The 24110-nt window shown below is 46.4% G+C and overlaps 1 protein-coding gene across 1 annotated transcript in view; it reads right to left on the bottom strand.

The window, feature by feature from the left end:
• The window catches only part of LOC144099233 (cathepsin L-like peptidase), a 30957-nt gene extending 13123 nt beyond the window's left edge, over positions 1 to 17834 (bottom strand). The window contains exons 1-5 of the mRNA XM_077632384.1: positions 17732 to 17834; positions 17041 to 17183; positions 5772 to 5963; positions 4828 to 5019; positions 3887 to 4052 (exon numbers count right to left, since the gene is read on the bottom strand). Coding sequence (XP_077488510.1) covers positions 3887 to 4052; positions 4828 to 5019; positions 5772 to 5963; positions 17041 to 17183; positions 17732 to 17834 — 796 coding nt within the window. The remainder of the gene's footprint in view (positions 1 to 3886; positions 4053 to 4827; positions 5020 to 5771; positions 5964 to 17040; positions 17184 to 17731) is intronic.
• Between the last annotated feature and the right edge of the window lie 6276 nt (positions 17835 to 24110).

Below are 24110 nucleotides of genomic sequence, written 5' to 3'. Positions count from 1 at the left end.
TTCACTTAGAGATGTTAAGGGCAGTGGAACTCTCCACGGTGGTTCATCGGTTTCAGTGTTCGGCTGCTGACACCAAAGCGTCTGGATCTAATCATGGCCGCGGCGGACGTTTTCAATGCAGGCGAAACACAAAAGCAACAGGGTGATTTGCGATGTCGGCGTGTGGTAAAAAAACTAGAGGTGGTCCAAATTAATCCAAACCAGCCCACTGCGACTTCCTTCATATGCCATGAGTGGTTTAGGGACAATAAACCTATTTACAATTTACGTAGCAAATGTGGACATCCCATAGAGATAAATATGGCTGTCTGAGTGCATGCTTTGTATTCTTCATAAAGGTTCAATGTGAGAAAACTGTTAGAACAGTTTGGTTCTAAAACTCGGAAGCAGAAATTTCAGGCAGGAACCCTAGATGCTTAGGCACTAAGCAGTTTTTTTTTCTTTTTGAAGAAGGCTTTTATGCATATACTAGCTTCGTTGTCATTACGACAAAAAGGATTTATACTCTGAACGAACCTTTCAAATACATGTATTTCGTCCTAAATGAAGCGAGAAAAAACTACGTATGTTACGCATAAAGGGGTACGGACGCAGAGTTTTTGACTGTCAATTTTTTTTACTCGAAAGTGGCCTACGGTCCTAGCAATCATGAAAACTATCTAAAACATCAGGTAGCAGAATGAATAAATAATCATAAACGGCTTTGTGCAGGCAGTTTCGGCCTCGATCGGCACCTGCCCTGAAGTGCACCATGACGTCATAGTCGAAAGCCCAACAGGAACTAACACGTTCATGATTACGTTGACATCGCCCACAAGCGCATGCCGCACAGAAATTAATTCGCTGAGGTCCCAGGATTCGGCGCAGGTGCATCTTGACGGAGTTTGCTAAAGTGGATTAGCGTACAGAGAAGAACTAGGTGTGGGATTCCTCACCAATCAGGACATAGCTGTCAGCATTGAGGCACATACGGTATTAACTAGGTGGTGTCAATTACCGTAATCAGGCTTAATAAGAGGTACAAACTGAAGGTGGCACAGGCCTACGCGCCTACTTCCAGCCATGATGACCAGGTAGTTGAAAGCTTCTATGATGACGTGGAGTCTGCAATGAGCAAAGTAAAAATGCAGTGTAGTGTACAGATGGGCGACTTCAATGCCAAGGTAGGCAAGAAGCCGGCTGGAGCCCAGGCAGTGGGCGACTATGACCTAGGCTCTAGGAATAGCACCGGAGAAAATTAGTAGAAATCGCAGAGCGAAATAATTCACGGATCATAAATACCTTCTACCAAAAACGAGAGAAGAGAAAGTGGACGAAGAAGAACCCCAACAGTGAGGCTAAAATTGAAGTAGACTTGATGGTATATCCTCACCCTGGTGTCGCACAGGATGTGGAGGTCGTCAGAGAGGTACGTTGTAACCGCCACGGGATGCTAGTCTCGAATTAGCCTGGACTTGAGGAGGGAACAGAAGAAAGTGCACTCTAAACAGCAAGGGGTAAAAAAGAGAGTAACCTGTCCTCTAACGCACTCACTTTCATAAAAGGCAGCGCGCTAGAGGACAGCTTACTCCATTTTTACTGCCATATAGGCGTGTTTCTGTTTACAGTGTAATGACGCGGAAGCGCAATAATAAGTTAGCGGTAATAGGAAAGTAGAGGATTTAAGGATATCGCCGCAGATCAGATATTCGGCTTTAACTGAGGACGACGACCTTAATGTTCAAGCAGTGAACGATAATCTCACAGCTGTCATTGGGGAGTCCGCAATAGAAGAAGGCGGTAGGATGGTTTGACAGGATACCGGCAAGCCCTCTCAGAAGACGGAAGATATGAATAAGAAACACCAAACCATGACAGCCTCTAACCCTATATAATAACAGATTAGAACAGGCGGAGCAATCAAAGCTAATCAATAAGCGGAAGGTAACCGACATAAGGAGGTTTGTTATGGGTAGCATCAAGCATGCTGTATAGAATGAACGTAGCCTAAAAGCTGTAACGACGAAACTAGGCATAGGCAGAATGCAGATGCATCCGTTATGAGACAAAGAGGGAAATGTAATTAGCAATATGAATAACATTGTTAAAGTAGCCGGAAAGTTCTACACAAATATATACAGTATCAGTGCAATAAAGACTTAAACGATAGAGGCAGTAGCGCACCGCATTGGGACATCCGGCGATTAACGCAAGAGGAAGTAAAGAAAGCCTGCAGAAAGAATGCAGAGGAAGAGAGCAGCTGGTGAGGATCAGGTAACAGTAGGTCTGTTGAATGACAAAGGGAAGATTCTGCCTGAAAAACTAGCCACCCTGTATACGCATTGCTTTATGACCTCGAGAGTACCAGAAGCTGGGAAGAATGCTAACATCACTTAACTATAAGAAAGGAGACATAAAGTACCTGAAAAACTACATACCAATGAGTGAACTGTCCGTTTTCTATAAGGTGCTTAATAAGGTAATTCCTAACAGTCACGACAATCTTAGTCTTCAATCAACGTATTGAGCAGGCAGTGTATTGTAAAGGATACTCGACAATAGGCCATATTCACACTATCAATAAAGCGATAGAGCAATGCACGGAATAAAACCAGCCCCTATATTTAGCGTTCATAGATAAAGAAAAAGTGCTTGACTCAGTCATAACAAGAGCAGTCATGCAGGCATTGTGGAATCATGGTGTAGAAGAGACTAGTGTAAAAACACTGTGAGATATCAACAACGCCTGCACAGCTACCATAGTCCTACATAGAGTCATCAATGAAATTTCTATAAGGACGGGTGTCAGGCCGGTAGATACGATCTCGCTAATGCTATTCATCGCCTGTTTACACAAGGTAATCAGTGTCCTGAATTGGCCAGAGGTGGGAATAATAGTTCATGAAGAATACCTTTCTAATCTGCGATTGAATGATCACATCGCCTTGCTGTAAGGCACTCAGGAGATGAACTGCAAAGCATGACCAATGAGTTAGACAGGCAGAACAGAACGATGGTTACATAAATTAATTTGCTGAAAGCCAAAGTAATGTTCAACAGTATGAGAAGAGAAAAGCAGTTTACAAGTGGTAGCGAAGTGCTGAAGTTGGTTAGGCAATACGTCTGTAGGGCAGGTAGTGACTACGGATCCGGACCACAAGAATGAAGCAACTACAAGAGTATGAATGGAGTGAAGGGCATTTGACAGGTCCTCTCAGATCATCAATGGATATTTACCAATATGCGTGAGCAGAAAAGGATACAATAGCTATATCTTACCGGTACTCACCTATAGGGAAGAAACATGGACGCAAAAGAAAATGGATCAAATGATGTGAAGGACAACTCAGCGAGCTATGGATTGGAAAATGGTAGGTGTAACGTTAAGAGACATGAAGTGGACAGAGTGTATCGGGGAGGAAACGTGGGTTAATCACATCCTAGTGGAGATCAAGAGGAAGAAATGAGCTTCGGTAGGCCATATGATGCGAAGGCAAGATAACCGCTGGTTCTTTAGGGTAACGGAGTGGATTCCAATAGAAAGTAAGCGTAGCAGGGGGCGGCAGAAAGGCTGTCGGTGGCGAGTTAGAGGTTTGCGTGGATAGGTACCCGCATCCTGCGCAGAACAGGGTTAATTGTAGATATATGTGACAGGCGTCTACCCTGCCGTGGGCGTAGTCAGGCCGATGATGACGATGCATGTTGGCGTCACTGGATACAGATAGGAATGCTGAATGGCTGCTCGGACAATCCTCAATTTGATAAAATATAAGGATCGACTCAACGACTGGGAAAGAGACTTGCTTAGAGGCATATTCGTACGCCCGTTGTAAATTTTGTGTCCGTATACCTTTAAGGAAACTTATCTGCGCACAGTATTTCCCATGAAAAACAAGAACATATTTACCTTTTTTGTACCAGTGGAAGCTTCTATGTTTTGCATCGATAGCAACAGCAATAGGACCAACAGTGGCGACGGCCTTCTTCAGGTCAATCTCGGAACCCTTCTTAATCTTCACGTACCCTGTGCAAGTCGCCCCGACGTCCTCGGTTTTGAAGGTGCAGTTTTGCTTCTGCACGCCAAATGTTTGCGCATAAATAAGGGAAAACTTTCGGATCAAAGAAAAGAATAGAGCAGCATAGAAAAAGGACTGTTGGATTTGTGTTTCCATTGGCCAAAACTTAAAGCTTAACAAAACAAAAGAAATATGTGTCATGGTATTCAAGCGGAAGCAAAGTTCGTTTTTTGAGCAATGGTTTAGGGTTTCGAATTCCGCTCGCTGTAGGCCGATTTTGGTGAAGGTGAAATATAAGACCAGCCGTATGTAGAGATTTCCTTACACATGAAGGAATCCCAAGTGGTCTAAATTGTTCACTGCATCCTATGGTCCGCAGGGTTGCTTAGTAGCGTGGAAACAGTAACAGACCGCCAAATTAAAAAGCTCCGATGAAAAGAATCATAGCTGGTTTTAGAGGCATAATTTTTGCTTTCACTGGAACCCGACTTGTTCGCGACCACATACAATGTCCGTTAGGGTTCTAAGTGCTGAAAACGTCTTTGCTCATGTGAGTGAAGCAGATTGTGAAATCTGGCTTCGTTTAGTAGCTTATGACTCAAAAACTCAACTTACACGAACCTCATCGATTCTCGTCCGAAATTCCCCATGCCATTTATATAGTGAATGAAACACTAATGGCGCGACTTTGTCGAAGTTACTTTCGTGTAAGGCGGGTTTTAGATTAAAACTGCCCGCGTGTCTGCTACCGCTTACGCTTAGCCAATTTCGGCTGCTTGTATTGAATACTATAAGCGCCAAAGATGCGATTAAAACAATGGTATGAACTTACCTTGGCTACGTATGGGTATCTTTCTTCTGTGGCAATACCACCGTTGGCCTTAATGTACTCAAAAGCGAAGCTCACACGTCCTCCATGGCAGCCGTGATTGTGGTATTTGCCGGAGCAGTCGACTAGGTTTTGTTCGCTCAGCGAGACTAGATTTCCAGTCTTCCGAAAATGCTGACCCTCCAGGGATCCAGTCTGCGTTGTGCAATGGACCAACATGCAGTGCAGATAACATTTAAAGATTAGAAAAGTTGGCTGCACTTGACTAGAGAGGGTGATGCCATCTTGGAGAATTGTATTACACTGGGTCTGCGAAGTGGCGGCTTAAAAACATGTAAAGCGGATAACGTCCAAGGCGCGCACAAGTAGGATTTTAGTTAGAGCATAAAAACTTGTTGTCTGACATGCATGCTACGCTAAAAATGATACAAATGGTGCTCACTGCTCGTGCGTAAATGTATGAAATGCAGATACAATTTTCCTGCATTGAAATGAAATTCCCACAGCAAGTTCACGCACTCTTCACCGGGAAAAAAAACTACTACCGCGCATCGTATTGCATGCAAAAATAGGAGCAGCTAAGGCCAGGGCATGACCTATTAAGTTTGACTTTGTTATTATGATAGCTGTAGACTGAAAATACCTTTAAGTTTGTCATGATAGGCGGCGCAAGCACTATTCTGACCCCGACTTCAAGTCTGAGGTCCTTCTAAACTAAAACACAGGTTTCCTTCCTGGCGCTGCTTATTATAATTGAGCCGGCCGTTGTAAGGCGCGGGGTATTTTGCAGAATAATGATCGTAAATAGGTCGCGTCATCACGAAACCACCCAGCCTGAGAGTGCCATAAAATATAGTAGCGAATATTTCACTACTAGAGCGCTGAACGCAGCCAGAATGCAAGGATCTACGAGCGGAAGTGTTGTATTGGGACTAGTGAGAGCTCACGGCGCTGAAAGCCCAGTAGGATCCGCAATGGCGCTGGTTTTTGACGGGAGTCACAGCCCCCTTTTCACGCCAGTCGACCTTGTCCGGCAGGCTACTGTCATTCAGGTAAGCCGGAGGCACGTATGTGGAACCACCACTTCCTGTTCGCTTTCCGCGGAGGCAAGTCATCGTCTTTACAAACTCGTCCGGCCGCTGCGAAAAATGAGAACAGTTATTTGGCGCATGTCACGCGTAATACAGTTCACACCTCCATCAGCTTATTCCATATAACGGGTGGCCCTACAAAAAAAAATTTGGTGATGTTCAACCCGGCTCAGCCTAGCCTATTAGAAAGCGGAAGCTCGGTAAAGCATAGTCAGACACGGTTTGCTGCGATTGAACGTTTCCTCGGTCTGTCTTTCGCCAAAGCGCCCTGTCGACGTTGTTGATCATAGAAATTATCAGGTTGGATTAGCTGTCAACGATACAGAGCCCAAGAACTCACAGCCGAAGTCTTCCAGGGGTTATGTACTCTTTTACCGCCTCCACTGCTGCTTGGAGAGTCTCTTCTATATTACTTTCATTCCGACTTGCTGATCACAGGCTGATATCATCCGCATAAAGACTGCCTCTTAGGTCCTCGATTTCATGCACTTTGTTTGGCAGTCCAATTATTGCAACATTTAATAATAATGCAGAGTGAACCGATCCTTGCGATGCTCCCTTGCTGCCCATTTTAATGTTATTCATTTTGTGTTCCATTTGTATACTAGCTTGTGTGTCTGGGATGAACTTCTTGACGTAGTTGAACATTTTAACCCCCACCCCAATTTCTCGTTAATTCTCAAGGATCGGCTGATGAATGACATTATGGGACGCTTTTGCGAAGTCCAACCAAAGGATTGTCCTGGTGTCTTTAGTCTCTGCTTACATTATTGCTGCTTGGACAGCCCCGGTCTTAAGCCTATCATGGTGTTGGCATACAATCCCTTTTCTTTGAGGGCCCGTGGAAAGAAAACACGGTGCAGTCGTGATGCACGATGCATAAGCGTGATGGGTTGGAGGAACGCGCAAGAACGAACCGAGGGGGAGGGAGAACAAGGGCGCTCGCTCGCTCTGGAAGCAGCCAATGAGAGGGTGCGAGTCGGAGAATCGAACTGCGCAGACTCGAAGAGCAACGTGGCGATCTCGAGCACTTGGACGCAGGTTTGCACAAGCTACGCCAATTCGCATCGACCGAAAGGGAACGCTGAACTCGCAATGTGACCCGCCGCGGTGGCTCAGTGGTTAGGGCGCGCAGCTACTGATCCGGAGTACCCGGGTCGATCCCGACCGCGGCGACCACGATTCGATGCATGCGAAACGCAGAAGGCACCCGTGTGTTGTGCGATGTCAGTGCACGTTAAAGATCCTCAGGTGGTCGAAATTATTCCGAAGCCCTCTACTACGGCACCTCTTTCTTCCTTTCTTCTTTCAGACTATCCTTTGGGGAACCTGCGCTGCCAAGGTGGCACTGGAATTGTTCCATTCGGTGACTCAAAACTGCTTTTGTCAGCCGCTTGGGCCGCTGCAAACGCGAGAAAACATTCTGCGCGATTAGATACCCGCGTTTGGCTGACAGCATTCATTGCCTAGTTCCTCTCGGCGTAGCCCAGATAGCTGACGCACGGCACGTACGCCTTCGGCAGAGCGCGGAGGCTCACGCCGATAAGCGCCTGAAGGTGGTGCGGAAAAGTACTAATATTACTACCCAAAACTGCTTGCTCTTCTCACTAGGCAGTGTGTTATGGCGCTGCAATCGGCACCGCAAACTTCAGCGCAAGTTCCCCTCCCTTCCCTTACGGTGCTGTTCAGGTGTCCGCCGATATGTGAGATAGATACTGCGGCATTTCCTTTCCACAACAACAAATTTATTGCAAAGTGCACGTGTACTCGTCACACCAAGTCCAAAATGCCGCACAAATGAGTGATCAGTGATGTTCAAATCTGCGCGAGAACCAGCACAGATTTACCAGTCGCAACTTGGGCCAGCCATCGATCGGTAGTCGAACCGTCACCACACACACGCATGGGGAATATATGTAGCGGTGCCTAAGGAGGCACAATGAAGCTCTAGGCGCGCGTTTATTTCACTTGACAGTGGGTGGACACATGGACGCAGCTCTGCGGAAGCTCCGTCCGATTGCGTCGACCAACAAGAAACGTTCAAGCTGATAGGCGCAGGCGGCCGCCTTCAACCGCATAAATTAGATTGAACGCCGCATTACTTTTTAATACGTCAAATACGTATGGCGGCTCAACCTGTCAGGCAGCAGCGTAATATGAAACTGCAGTTACCTTCTTTTCTAAAATCCCGCAATCAACCTTCAGTTCTTGTAATACCGTTACGCAGTGGCCGGCCAAAGCGTTTAAAATAAAAAAGGTCCCCACCGACTGGAACACGTTGAAGTAACCAGCGTCAGCTTCATTGGCCGTACGTAAAACGAAAGTGTTTCCGCATCCAGCGGGGCCAATGAAGAAAACCTTGAGCGGTTCGGAAAAGTAACACAACTTTTCCACCTAGCAGAGCGATCGACGCCTAGCGCCATCTATCAGAGAAATTACGATGCACATCTACCCGTTGTCGAGTTGCACCCCCTCGAGATACGTCCCAAACGCAAAACGAAGAGGGGTGAAGGAATGAGAGGGCACAATCAATTTTAATGGCCGCCATCTAGGATTCGAGAAACCGTGCCGCCATTTCGTCCACTGGCGTCATAGTCACATAGTTCCACCTCTATCCACCATATTGAACCGTGACGTCATCATTGGCATGCGGCAGGTGTTTGTTTCTACAATGCTATTGAAGATGGCACTACAAGTCTCGGTGCGAGATGTGCTGTTTTCGAGTAGCTGCCACAGATCGCGCTGTGATGTCAGGGTGGTAGCAGACCCCACGAAATCTCGAAACTTGATTAGTAAAAGCTTACGCTCTTAAAAGTATGGTTTATTTGGATTTAACGTCCCAAAGCGACTCAGTCTATCATTGACGACGTAGTGAAGGGTTTGTGAAATTTCGGCCGCCTGGGGCTCTTTAACGTGCACTGACATCGCACAGTACACGGACCTCTAGATTTTCGCCCCGTCAGAATTCGACCACCGGGATCGAACCCGCGTCTTTCGGGCGAGCAGCCTAGCGCCATAACCCTCAGCCACCGCGGAGACCAAAAAAAAGGCCTATGTCCGTCTATTAATTATCAACCTGCCGAGAGAGTTCAGAAAATTCTGGCTCTTCTAACGACACAGAAACCTCCTAGTTGAAAATGTTTTTGAATGACCATGGACATTTTAATGTTAGAGAGGGCAGGCAGAGGCGTACTTTTAGAACACATTTAGGCTGAATGCATATTGCCAGGCGGCGCCAGCAGCGTCAACGTCATTTTTGCTCTAGCGCCTAGGATATGACGCGCCTCTTCAGGCGCGCGGACCCTGCAATGCCTGAGGACAAAAAGGTATGCCATCTTATGCGTGGTGTCAAGGAGCAACTTTTTGCTGGCCTTGACCGCAGCCCTTCGAAGACTGTCGCCGAATTTCTAAGTGAGTCCTCCACGACTGAAAGGGTTCTTCAGCAAAGAGCGTCCGCGTACGATCGTCCCATGTCCGTTCTCATACGTTCGATTGTGCACGACGAACTCCGCCAGCTGTCCGGGGCCCCTTCCACAGCTCCAAGCTCCATAGCGACCGTTGTCCGCGAGGAGGTGCAGCAAGCGCTCCGGCCGTCCTTTCCTGCCGATGAGCCTCGTCCATACCCTCCTCCTGTCTCGCCTGACCGTCGTCTCACCTACGCCGAAGCCTTGCGGTGCCCTGCTCCGGCTTCGGCATCCTTCGTTCCGGCTCCTGCTGAAGTGCCGGGGCCGCCCGCACCCGTGCTGCAGTACGTGGAAGCTCCCCGACCATCCGCGCGGAAAGCCGACGTGTGGCGCACATCCGACCGACGCCCCCTATGCTTTCACTGCGGCGAACCAGGTTACCTGAATCGGCACTGCCCCTACCGCCGTCTGGGCCTCGAAGGCTTTCCCGCCGATTCTCCTCGACCCCGCTATGGCGAACGACCCCGGGCCATCGCGGATTTCCTTGAATACCAACGTTGGCTTCAGTCTCGTCGCCAGCAGGCCTGATCTCCATCCCCCAGGGGTCGTCCTTCACCATCTACCGCGAGTTTCTCCCGGGCGGCGCAAGTCCGCTCGCCCAGCCCACGCCGGGAAAACTGCAGTCAGCGACCTTAGGGGGTGGGCTCACTGGACATCGTTGTGCGTGCGACCCCTCATCGACGCAGACACGATATGCCGACGCCTTGACGGCTCCGAAGTCCGCGGTTATCGTTTTCTTCGACACAGCGACGCTTCCTCGACTCAACGACGCTTCGATGGTTTCGAGGTCCACATACCTGCTCGCTTCGACACATCGACGCTGACACATGACGGCGCATCGCCGATTACGACGCCTGCGCTCTCCGGTCCCTCCGACGCACTGAAGCCATTAGAAAGCACACACCACCCCGATGAGTTCCCGGTGCCAAAGCCTGCAGACAACGACGCCTGTGCAGGATCATCCGCTCCGGAGCCTCCAACTCACGAGCGGCTTTCCTTAGACATACCTGTGATACTGGATGGTCACCACGTTCGAGCGTTATTAGATACTGGTGCTGATTATTCGATTCTAAGCATCCAGCTCACCACCATTCTCAAAAAGGTTCTCACGCCATGGGCTGGCACACACGTTCGCACTGCGGGCGGTCATCTGATTGCACCTCTCGGCATGTGCACCGCCCGAGTTCAAATCCAGGGGTCCACATTTGTTGTCTGCTGTCTTGTTCTGAATAACTGTTCGCGCGACCTCATCTTAGGTGTCGATTTTCTGCGAGAATGTGGGGCGATTATTGACCCACGCGATAACAAGGTCACGTTTTCAACTGAGAATGCTGTCGTCCTCAGAAATGCACCGCAACCAAGCCAGACGCTTCGAATTTCTACGGACACTGTCACCTTGCCTCCTCGAACCAGCGCCTTCATTACGGTTGAGTGTGAATCATTTCAGGACGGTGACGCCATCGCCGAAACCAACCTTTCGTTACTGCTTACGCAAGGCGTGTGCGTGGCCTGCAGTCTGATCCATCTTAATGGTGGCCAGTCACAAGTACCTGCTACCAATTTTACGCACGAGCATCGGCATCTTTTTCGTCGCACTTCCGTACCGTTTGTCGAACGCATCTACGATGTTTCTGAGTGCTTCTCCTCAGAACCAGTGCAGCCTCCTTTCTCCCTCGAGAGCCTCGATGTCAACTCCTAGCTGTCAACCAGCCAACGGGAACAGCTGTGTGCGCTATTGCTCGAATTCAGAGAGTGTTTCGCCTCCTCGTCGAAAGTGCGTCAAACTACCATAGCCAAGCGCCACCTCGTGACGTACGAGGATGTACACCCAATCCGTCAACACCCCTATCGTGTATCGTCTACAGAGTGTGAAGTCATTAAGTCCCAAGTTAAGCAGATGCTTGAAGATGACGTTATCCAGCCTTCCAACCGCCCATGGTCCTCGCCGGTCGTCTTCGTTAAAAAGAAAGACGGCACTCCGCGTTTTTGCGTCGACTACCGGAAGCTGAACGCAGTCACGAAGAAGGACGTTTACCCATTGCCACGTATTGACGACTCTCTCGACCGCCTTCGGCGCGCTCGGTATTTATCGTCCATCGACCTAAAAAGTGGCTACTGGCAAATCGAGGTCGATGAACGGGATCGTGAGAGAACGGCCTTTGTCACTCCAGACGGCCTTTATGAATTTAAGGTTCTACCTTTAGGTCTTTGTTCTGCGCCCGCCACCTTTCAGCGGATGATGGACACTGTCCTTGCTGGTCTTAAATGGCAGTGTTGCCTAGTCTATCTCGACGACGTGGTGGTTTTCGCACACTCGTTTAGTTAACATCTTGAACGCCTGCGAATGGTCCTCGAAGCCCTTCGTTCAGCTAACCTCGCACTGAAGCCCAAGAAATGTCATTTCGGCTACCAGGAGCTGAAAGTTCTCGGCCATGTCGTCAGCGCCGCCGGCTAGAAGCCCGACCCCGACAAGCTTGCAGCGGTTGCGGAATTTCCACTCCCACGTGACAAGAAAGCTGTTCGGCGTTTCCTAGGGATGATCCGGAGTTCCCGGGTTCGAATCCGACCGCGGCGGCTGCGTTTTTATGGAGGAAAAACGCTAAGGCGCCCGTGTGCTGTGCGATGTCAGTGCACGTTAAAGATCCCCAGGTGGTCGAAATTACTCCGGAGCCCTCCACTACGGCACCTCTTCTTCCTTTCTTCTTTCACTCCCTCCTTTATCTCTTCCCTTACGGCGCGGTTCAGGTGTCCAACGATATATGAGACAGATACTGCGCCATTTCCTTTCCCCAAAAAACCAATTATTATTATTATTATTCCTAGGGCTCTGTAGTTACTACCGGCGTTTTATCGAAAATTTCGCTGACCTCGCAGAACCGCTGACTCGCCTCACCCGCGACGCCACACCTTTTGTTTGGTCCCACGAGCAAGACGCGGCTTTCGCCGAGCTCCGCCTGCGTCTTCAAACGCCGCCCATTCTTGGCCATTTTGGTGAGCGGGGTAGCACTGAAATACACACCGACGCCAGCAACATCGGCCTCGGCGCGGTTCTCGTGCAGTGCCAGGATAGCGTTGAACGAGTCATCGCTTATGCAAGCCGCGCTCTGTCGCGTGCAGAGATTAACTATTCCACGACTGAAAAAGAATGCCTCGCCATTATTTGGGCCGCTGCGAAATTTCGCCCCTATCTTCATGGTCTCCCTTTCAAAGTGGTCACTGATCATCACTCCTTGTGTTGGTTGGCCAACCTGCGTGACCCTCTGGACGCCTTGCGCGATGGAGACTTCGCCTGCAGGAGTTTGACATCACCATTGTCTATAAGTCCAGACATAAGCATGAAGACGCCGACACCCTCTCTCGTGCGCCTGTCGAACTCGCTACACCCGACACGGGCGATGACGTCAGTTTCTTTGGGGTAATCGATTCTTCTGATTTGTCAACTCAGCAGCGCGCCGATCCAGTGTTACGACCCCTCATTGATCATCTGGAAGGTCAGTCGGCCACCATACCTAAAAGTTTTTCTCGACACCTGTCGTCGTTTTCTCTGCAACGAGGCGTGCTCTATAAGAAGAACCCTGGTTCCAGTTCGCGAGCGTACCTCCTCGTCGTGCCGACAACACTTCAAGAGGAAATACTTTCTGCGTGCCACGACGAACCAACCTTTGGCCATTTGGGATACTCTCGCGCGCTTTCCAGAATACGCCAGCTGCTCTACTGGCCCAAACTTGCCACTGTTGTTAAACGCTGTGTGCAGAGCTGTCGGCAATGTCAGCGCCGTAAGGCCCCGGCCGCCAAGCCTCTGCGGCTCCTCCAACCTATTGCACTACCACGAGCCCCGTTCGATCAGGTCGGCATGGACCTTCTGGGCCTTTTCCCTTTGTCCTCGGGTGGCAACCGATACATCATCATTGCCACAGACTACCTCACTCGATACGCCGAGACCAGAGCCTTACCTCGGGGCACAGCGTCCGAGGTTGCGGATTTCTTCATGAATCAGATCGTCCTTCGGCACGGCGCCCCGACCTACATCATTACCGACCGAGGGACCTCCTTTAATTTCCAGCTGATGGCCGAAATTTTTCAGCTAAGCGGTACGATCCACCGTAAAACTGCTTACCACCCGCAGGCAAATGTGCTGACAGAGCGGCTTAATAAGACCATGGCGAACGTGCTGGCGATGTAAAGTACGTCGATGTGCAACACAGGACTTAGGACATGATCATACCGTACGTGACATTCGCCTATAACACAGCAGTTCAAGGGACGACCCGTTTCACTCCGTTCCGCCTCCTCTACGGTAGGGAGGTTCAGACGACGCTCGACGCAATGCTCCCTTGCGCGACTGATGACCAGATTTCTGCTGACGCTGAGGAGTTTGCCCACGAAGCCGAGCAGGCTCGTCAGCTAGCACGTGTTTTGACATCACACAGCAACAAGATAGACTCACACCGATACGACCTTCGGCACAGACAAGTCTTCTACAATCCCGGCGACCAGGTTTGGGTATTGATACCTGTTCGACGGCGAGGCTTGTCCGAAAAACTATTTTGCCGTTGTTTCGGTCCTTATAAAGTCTTGTGGCGCTTCAGCGACGTTAATTACGAGGTACTACCGGACACGGCACTTTCCCGGCAGAGAAGCCGTGGACTACCCCGTCCAGAGATCGTCCATGTTCTACGCATGAAGCCGTATTTTGCACGGTGACCCCCCTCCCGATACTTCGAGCCTTTCTTGCGTGGTACAGTGTGCTTGTGTGTGCTTGTGTTCGCGCGCTCATCTGCGCGCGTTTTTCAAGAGGGGAGGAATGCCAGATGGCGCTAGAGCAAAAGTGACGTTGACGCTGCTGGCGCGCGGATTGAAGGAAGTTGAAGTTCGCCGTTTCTCCCACCGAAGGACGTTCTGCAGAGCCCTCTCTTGCCGGGTCCCTGTCTTGTGATCAACACCGTGACAATATTTTTCCCGCAGTGCTCCCATAAAAATCTTCCGTAATAATGGAATTTGCTTTACGTGCAGCAAAGACTTAGCATGGCAGTCTCACTGTTCTGTGAACGATATTTATGTAACTGAAGATTTTCAGCGTTTAAAGGGCTGTATAAAAAGGAAAAGGCAGTTATTCAAAAAGATACATTGACAATTGCATTCGCACAAGTGCTAAACCGGCAGTTTTTTTTTGAACAATCAATTTTTTTTATTTCAAACACTTTGAGAGGTATGTCTTCGCGGTCTTTGCCGGTGGACTTACAGCAAGGCGGAAATAATGTACGTGATAAAGCTCAATAATTACACGTTTGTTTACCGAAATTAAATAAATAATACTTTTATTTTTGATTTTGCTGGGCAAGATTACATTGCGAGTAGAATGACGCCTTTTAAATAAAAAAAAAGCGTAATAAATTTGTTGTTTTATATTTTTTTTTATCGGCAATGTGGTTCGAATTAAAAAAAAAACGTAAAAGAAAACGTCTGAAAGCTCGCTGATTTTAGTTTTTCCGCGTTGCACATCTATAAAATGGCGTCTCGCATTTCTAATGCGGAAAATACAAACGTGGTTTGCAGACGAAAGGAAGCGAACAGACATTAGAACCAAGCAGCGCAGTGGATGTTTCTTTATCTTTTAAGTTTGTAGTGTTAATCAATGAGATGTTAACTGTGTAATTTTTGTTGCTTAATCATAATTGATTAAAACATAAAAGAAAAACAACCACATGCCGCCGGTGGGATCCGAAATCACAACCTACAAATTTCGCGTCCGGTTCTCTTCCTAGTGGGCTGCTACGGCAAAGGGTATCCAGTCTTCGGCTTTCGTGACTGTGTGTAGTGTAACCGAACGTTAAGAGTGTTTTCGCACAGCTTCCGCCCTCCCCGTTCAATCACGTATCACGTGGCGTTCGCGATAATACAGAATATATTACGTCTGACACTACGGACGGTGGCGGTGCTGGTGAACACTCTTTTAAGTCTCGGCACCGTCACAAGCCGTCGGTTACAAACCGTCACCATAACTCAGCTGGTAGAGCACAGATGCGAAATTTTGAGGTAGTGAGGTCGGATCCCACCGGCGGAATGTGGTCAATCGCTTTTTCTTCTTCTTCCTAATCAATTAATCTTCAGCGATAAAATAATTACACTATTAATCACCCATTTAGTAACACTACAAATAAAAAAACAACATCCCCTGGGATCCTTCGTTCCAGTTACTTTGACCCCGCCGCGGTGGCTCAGTGGTTAGGGCGCTCGACTACTGATCCGGAGTTCCCGGGTTCGAACCCGACCGTGGCGGCTGCGTTTTTATGGAGGAAAAACGCTAAGGCGCCCGTGTGCTGTGCGATGTCAGTGCACGTTAAAGATCCCCAGGTGGTCGAAATTACTCCGGAGCCCTCCACTACGGCACCTCTTCTTCCTTTCTTCTTTCACTCCCTCCTTTATCTCTTCCCTCACGGCGCGGTTCAGGTGTCCAACGATATATGAGACAGATACTGCGCCATTTCCTTTCCCCAAAAAACCAATTATTATTATTATTATTATTACTTGGCTTCCTTCATGTATATCATAGCGAATCCCTCTTTTCGCTCCCTTTGTCTCTTAACATGTGTTTTCCGCATTTTATGACGTAGGAATAATAATAATAATTGGTTTTTTGGGGAAAGGAAATGGCGCAGTGTCTGTCTCATATCGTTGGACACCTGAACCGCGCCGTAAGGGAAGGGATAAAGGAGGGAGTGAAAGAAGAAAGGAAGAGAGAGGTGCCGTAGTGGAGGGCTCCGGAATAATTTCGACCACCTGGGGATCTTTAACGTGCACTGACGTCGCACAGCACACGGGCGCCTTAGCGTTTTTCCTCCATAAAATCGCAGCCGCCTATGATGTAGGGGCTGTTAACATGATTTCGACGACGATACTTCGCGCAGTGACTCCGTTTTGTTAATTCGCAAAGCGGGAAAGCCAACCCAACGAGCTTTGAAACGCTTCATTTTCATGCTTGATAATTCGAATCACATTGCCGATAAGGTAAATTAAAAGACTTCATCCAGCTTAAACATAGACATCCCTCTAGTTAGCAGTACATTATTTCCATTCAAATAAAAATAGAACGTTCATTAGTTAACAAATAATCTAACTGTTTTATTTATGTTTTGATTTAGGGGGTTTAACATCCAAAAGCAACTCAGGCTATGAGGGGCGGCGTAGTGAAGACCTTCGGAAATTTCGACCACCAGGGGTTCTTTAAAGTGCACTGACATTACAGAGCACACGGGCCTCTAGAATTTCGCCCCGTCAAAATTCGACCACCGCGGTCGGGATCGAACCCACGTCTTTCGGGACAGCAGCCGAGCGCCATAACCACTGAGCCACCGCGGTTGCAAATTTAGTATTCGAGCTATATACCGTACATATTGTTCAACTTGCTGTACAGACATTCTGGAGAGACCGCACCCACTTATATCTCACAGTTCTGAAAATAAAAATCCTTATCAGTATAAAATCGCCGTGCTTAAGAAGCCACATAATGCGTCTACCAGGCTAGTAACTGAGTTTGCACTCAATAACACAGCCCTAAAACTGTTAACAATAAAGATTCTTGCCTAAGTACAACCTATAGTCGTTTTATTGTGCGTTAGAAGGTTAAAAACGGCTCGATAAACACCCTGTGGTATACTCACCATGTCCCCGAACTCGTTCATGGCGAGCTCATAAGAAGACAGACCATTAGCGAACTTTTTGTTGTGGTCCGCGATATACTTGCTGTTGTCGGCAAATATCTTATATCTCTCGTCTTCTTCAGCAGTAGATTTGTATTTGCGTCCTGGTAGAGGAGTGAGCGAAATTATCTGTTCGTTCATTTTCATCCCATTAAGGTTGCTCGGAGCTAAAATTATTGAACTAACTTTTTTTTCATCGGAATTCCTTTTGCGGATATTGACGTAATCATTACATGAGAGTATTCAAATGTTTTCTTTGGCTGTTAATAACACGGCTGGTCTTTACTGATTTGATCCCCGCTTTGCAATTATACTCGTTCAACCTTTACCTTTTACATAACATTCACGGGCCTTTTCGCATGCTTGGTGGCGAGATAAAAAGCGTCTAAAGCTGCGAGAAGTTTATACTAGAACTGGCAGAGAACTGACTGTACTTTGCAAACGATATTCAGCTTTCTGTTTCTTAAAAAGCTGAAGAAGTGTAAACAGATAAGGAACATAGCCAAGTTTTTGCTCAACGGCGACCTCCGACCAGTGTTGTATTTTGATAGAACTAAATTGCTTTGAGTCCAGTTATTCTTCACGACTTTGACAATGTCATAATGTACAAAATAAAAAAAATCAATAACGCAGTGCGAAATGCAATACTCGCCGTATTTCGCTTTGAAAGCCTTCCATTCATCTCGCATAGCTTCGTCTTGCTCAGAGAAAGTGAAGGCAACAATGGCCGGTAGGATCAGCCAGAGATGCATCATGGCGGAGATGACGGAGTGAATTCTGAACAGGAAGGGCCCTAATATACAACTTTTTCTACACTTGGTGGAGATTTGTTTCTTAGGATTTTCAAAAGAGCAGGAAGCGTATTGTTCTAGCAAGATTGCATTTCAGTCTTTTGTTGTTCGAAAACCACTTGAGATGAAAGAAGTTTTGATGCTCATTTAAATCGCAGATTTTTAAATCTTTATGAAATTTTCTTCGCAAGAACCTAAACATGTTGCCTGATATGCCTTATATGCCTGATAAATACCTTATGTTGCCTGATATTCAGGACACCAAAGTTTTTTAATTTCGGTAAATGTAGAGTTCTCGCACATGTGTGGCTATGTCAATGCGCCTATGCACAAAGCTAAAGGAAATAATTGCGAATGACGGAAATTATAGCCTCAGAGCCTTTGCACTCAATAATGGCTCTTTTATTAGATCCGTCTTTACGTTTCCATCGTTACTAAATGTGCTGCACACGTAGCATAAGAATGAAACATAAGAATGAAACCAAAGCGGTCCCCACATAACAGCTGCATGTAAGCTGAGAGATTCAGCTTAATTGATATATTTTGTGCGAACCTTGCCAGTGAAACTATACTCCGTTTCATACTTAGCTGTCTACGCAGCCAAGGCTACGGTGCCTGTTTGCGATCCTCGTCCGCATCATAATATAGTGCGTCAAAAATAAAAATAGAAATGAATTGACAAGCAAAGTGAACAGTAGTTGATATTATAGTAGACCGATGGAAGTGTTTTATTTTGCAAATAGATTGATTTTTTTTATGTTTTCCAGAACCGAGTGACGCAGATTTTTCGTTTTCTCAGGCGCCGGCTGTATCAGGTTTTCGCAGCTGAGCCGGCAGGTCTGTTTGTGAAAATGGCGTCGCTGTCACCTGCTCGCTTGTTTTCTTCCCCCGCTTCGACTTCGAAAACATCTCCTGTTCGCCTCTTTTCCAAGGCGAAGTCTCCAAAGTTTTCTAAAGACTGCAAGGCGGTGATAGTTAATGTCTACGCAAGCATAAGGAAGCTCCACCCCGAGAAGACTGTGCGTGACGTTCTCGCAATTGTGGGCGAGATGACCGGAGTGAGCCCTCGGACAGTTGTGAGGTTTAAGAAAGGTCTTTCTGGCGGAGTAAAATAATTGAAGCCACACTGAATTCTATCACCCCACAATTAATGATTCATTGTGTGCAGCATGCGAAAAAATCCGTGAACACCGAAAAACAGCGCCTCTCAGCACGTCCGTTGCCAACTCTCACTTCACTTTCGTTTCCCTGCGGAAAAAGTTAACAGCACGCTTCTTATTAAAGAAGTCATTTCATTTTGATAACAAAAAAGGCCACTTATATATGGCTCGCATTTAGACTTTCTATCTAGAGATTCGCCGAAAAAAGATAAAAAAAGAACAAACCTACGCTGAGGATCGAACCTGGGCCCCCTCACAAAATGAACAAACATGCCCGCGCTTCGTACCACTCAGCCACGACGCGAGGCGGAGTGACACATTTTGTTAGTTTTTTTTTTGACGGACTACTTTCGTACCTTTGGCTGTGTAGACAGCTATGTATGAAACGGAGTATATGTAGGCTTTACTTCGCGTTTTTGTTCCCGGCCTTTCAGGACGTAAAACCTACGCAAAAACCAACTCCAGAAAGGCCGTTCAGTTTTGAAGACATTAGAGTAGAAGTGCGACAGTTGCATCGACAGCTTTTAAGATTATTCGTCGCCTTATCAAGTGTCAGTTCCGCACGTCTAGGAGTTATTTATGTAACTTTAAAACAGCGAGAAGCTGTGTTTTAAAGAAGGAATACGCGTCAAAAAACATCCTTGATTTGCGTTACATCATGCATTCTGAACTGGTCTCTACCGAGATAGTCCTCATTCAGAAGACGATAACCGAGATGGCTTTAAAGCGTTTGAGTTTAAAAGTTAGCTCACATATTTATTTTTACAAGTCTAATACAAGAAGTTCACTGATCACTTTTCGTAACTGCGGTGCAAAAAACATTAACGTCCGCCCGCCCGCCCTTCCATGCTAAGCGTAGAAGGTATGGAAATATAGAAAAAATGATTGAGAGCCCATCGCTCATGAAAGAGGCTAAATATAGTTGCTGGAAAAGCACAAAAGAAAGTACGCATCAAGAAAATCTTCACAATCGTGTACTATGATGTAAAGCGACCATCATACCGCATACTCTCTTTTACACAGCTTAAATAAAAACGAGAGCTGCACTTCATGCGACTGCGCAACACAAGTTTTGGCTTTCAGAGGATTGAGCCAACAAGAATGTCATGACCTCCGTAACTGCGGATTTAGGTCGGGAAAGTTCGACTGCAGCTGGGAGGACCAGCGTTGTTATTCTTTAATATTTTTCCCCTAGCTTTCGGTCGTGAAATTGTGGTTTGTATTCTGTAAATGACGAAAGCTGGAGCCATTTTTGCTTTCACTGGAGTGCATAAATATGTGGAGCGGTAAAACTGTGGGGCTTATAACCGCAGCCTTTACAGACGCTGTGCTATTGATCATTAAATTGTATTCGATATTTGCAGCAGAACAAAGTTTCTTCAAAAATTACGGAGATAAAACTCAAAAAATGCAATAAACTGTGACACATTAAGTGATGTGACGATCATGACTTTTTATGGCGCAAGGGAGCTTTGGCGCAAGCGCGCCATGGCACTAGGTAGATTTCCTTGTACAATGTGGGGTCAGAGACCCATTTCCCAAGCATTTCACCCTAGAGAAGCCGAGCAACAGGCAGGGGAAAGCTTGTACCCGTTCTATCACCGGTGGGTATCCGGCGGCACTGAGGATCGAACCCCACAACTTCCGCATAAGAGACAGATGATGCAACCACAAGGCCACCGCTGCGGTATATTAAGTGATGTGCCATGTTCCCCTAGTTATGACAAATTTACTCGGAAACACGAGAAATACGGACGGTCACTGAGCCAGCTTTCGCAGTAATTTTATATCGCCTCTTTATGTTGTCTCTAATCTTTTTTTTATTTTTACCTGCTTTAACATTCTGCTCTGTAATACCTGACATGTTATTTCAGTGATCCTTTGCTACCACACTGCTTGCTTCTTCATCTGTATTTTTCTCCTTTCATGTGGAATGCACTGCTTTGATACAAGCATTGTTGTGCCATTCTTCGTTTTTTTTCGTGCTTCCTTGTTGATTTTATCTTATCGCATTCCGCTGTACTGCGCTGCCACCTTTACTTATGACTTTCTTTTAGGTCAAGTCGACTATCTATCTACATACCATGTGTCACAGGCCCCTTGCTTGGGCAACAAAGCTTTCAATTTGACGATGGTTGCCTCTATAACATCCCATATCAGTACTCTCGTTCCATGCACTGGCGCTTCAGCCTGGGGGTTAAAGATCCATTTAACCTGTGCCCATGAAGAACGCATTTAACTGAAGTAACCGGCTCTGAGACAGAGAATGATAGGGCGAACCCACAAGTAACGGGCACTAACAGCTGGTAGTTGATTTCTTTTTACACTTAAAATACCTGCGCTCAAGCTATTTAAACGCGGAGAAAACGTGCGCGACCGTGCACAGCACAGAAGATACATCATCATCAGCCTGACTACACCCACTGAAGGGAAAATGCCTCTCGCATGTCTCTTGAATTAACCCTGTTTTTTGCCAGATGCGCCCACCCTATGCCTGAAAACTTCTTAATCTCATCCGCCCATCCAACCTTCTGTCGCCCCCTGCTACGCTTGCCTTCTATTAGAATCCACTCCGTTATTCTTAAGAGCCAGTGGGTATCTTGTCTTCACATTACATGCCCTGCCCAAGCCCATTTCTTTCTCTTTATTTCGACTAGGATGTCATTAACCCGCGGTTGTTCCCTCACCCACTCTGCCCGCTTCCGGTATCTTAACATTACACCTATCATTTCCTTTACATGGCTCGCTGCGTTCTCCTTAACTTGAGTTGAAGCCTTTTCCTTAGCCTCCAAGCTTCTGCCCCGTAGGAGAGTACCGGTAAGATACAGCTGTTGTGCACTTTTCTCTGGAGGTATGTTGGTAAACTGCTATTCATGATCTGAGAGAACCTGCCATATGCGCTCCACCCCTTTCTTTTTCTTCTAGTTATTTCCCTCTCATGATCCGGATCAGCTGTCAGTACCTGCCCTAAGTAGGCATTTTCCTTTACCACTTCCAGCATCACGCTTCCAATTGTGAAGTGCTCTTGCTTTTGCTAGACTGTTGAACGTAACTTTGGTTTTCTGCACATTAATTTTTAGACTCACTCATTAATGAGATTTGCAGGTCACCTCCTGAGTGACTCAGGAAGGCAGTGCCATGAGCGAATCACAGATTGTTTAGGTATTCTTCGTTAACTCTTATTCCGAACTTTTCCCAATTCAGGCCTCGGAATATTTCCAGTAAACAGGCGGAGGATAGCATTGGCGAGATCGTGTCTCCTTGCCTAAGCCCTTCCTTACAGGAATTTTATTGGTGACTTTATGGCGGACTATGGCAGCTGTGCAGTTGCTATATATATATATATATATATATATATATATATATATATATATATATATATATATATATATATATATATATATATATATATATATATATATATATATATATATAAGGGTCTTCTACATCCTGATTCCGCAATGCCTGTATGACTGCTGTGGTTTCCACTGAGTCAAATGCTTTCTCGTAACCAAACAGAACAACCTTCTGGTTAACAACCCTGCCTTACCTCTCCCTCTTTATCTCTTTCTCTCTCAGTGAGGTGACAGAAATGGCACAACTGGCGTTTATCGAATGCAGCACACCTGATTCCAGAGCGAAGTTTCCGTCACGTGCTGACGGAGTATACACCGATTCCATCCGAGTGCTGAAAGTTGGTAGCTTTGTGAACAGGTGAATTTTCGCGATGTATACTGAGCTGCTGCTCCGGTTCATACTCTCAGAACGTATGTTATATGCCAAAGCAACCATTTATGATCAGTGGGATAGGGTCATGCTACCGCCAGCATCTGGACAACGATCGGAGAATGAAGAATGTGTAGGCGAAAGTCGTTCGTTTTGCAGCTACTCAGGCAGCCTGCACAGTGTGACTCAAAATATGCGGAGAACCATGAAGAGCACTAGGCAGCAAACTACCGCAGCGGCACTGAGGAACTTAAAAATTTAATCATCATGCTGAACGTAAACAGCCGACTCTAATGTTATGAGTCCAATAAAACGGAACGCTTCAAATAAAATAACCAAATTTGTGACAGTTTTAAATTTATTTACTTTTTTTGCGACTCTCAGGCCTTCATCCGTCCCGCTATGAAAAAAAGGCTAAATATGGTTTACAGATTTATAACTTAATTTTAATAAACTTAATTTTTTATCTCAGGTTGTCGAAAAATGTAACCAATTTGGTTCATTCCTTGCCAAACGCGCAAGAATTATTGCTCAGCCCTATCTTATTTTCGGAGACCTCCACTACGGCGCCTCTTTCTTCCTTTCTTCTTTCACCCCATCCTTTATCTCTTCCTTACGGCGCTGTTCGGGTGTCCACCGAGATATGTGAGACAGTTACTGCGCCATTTCGTTTTGTCAAAAACACATCTTTATTTCCATCTTATTTTTTGCAGAAATAATGTGGCTTTTTATTCAACTGTCAAAAGGAATTTCCCTTGATATCTCTCAGGGAAAGAACTTTTCTGTCATGTGACAGCCGCTTTAATTCTGCAAGTAGTCCACAACGTGGTCGCTGTAAAAAAATAGAAAAAATTACTTGTAACTTTTTTCTAGTCCCATATTTTATAAACAACGTATGCAATTTGGCTTTTTGTATCACTCATAAATATAAAGTACAAAGTTTCTTCTGTTTTACATAAAGCTTTAGCGTATGAAGTATGATTTTTGATCCTTTTTGGAAACTATAACGGCATCCAAGATCAATATAAATGCTTTAAGGGTCTCTCCATAGCATGTTCTAGTTGGCAAAAATGTTTGCATGAAAACTAAACTTAAGAGCAATAAAAAAAAGATGGCAAATTACAAAAAGTATGTTTTGCTGCCTATTCAACCGTAAATTTGATACTATGGGGGTGGGGGGGTGGGGGTCCTAGCAAAAATGCAAAATTCAGCTAAACTAATATCCCATTTCACTGTAATTTTACTAAGCAATTTTTATCTTTTTTTCGGTTTAGTCGAGGAAATTAGCTTAAGAACCGCACCACCGGTGATTGTTGAACCGCACAGTCACCTCTCTGCACAACACAAACTCTGC

This window comes from Amblyomma americanum, chromosome 7, assembly GCF_052857255.1.
Source record: "Amblyomma americanum isolate KBUSLIRL-KWMA chromosome 7, ASM5285725v1, whole genome shotgun sequence".
NCBI lineage: Eukaryota > Metazoa > Arthropoda > Arachnida > Ixodida > Ixodidae > Amblyomma > Amblyomma americanum.
The sequence above is the reverse complement of the archived record's forward strand: the minus strand, read 5'-3'. Positions and strand labels throughout refer to the sequence as shown.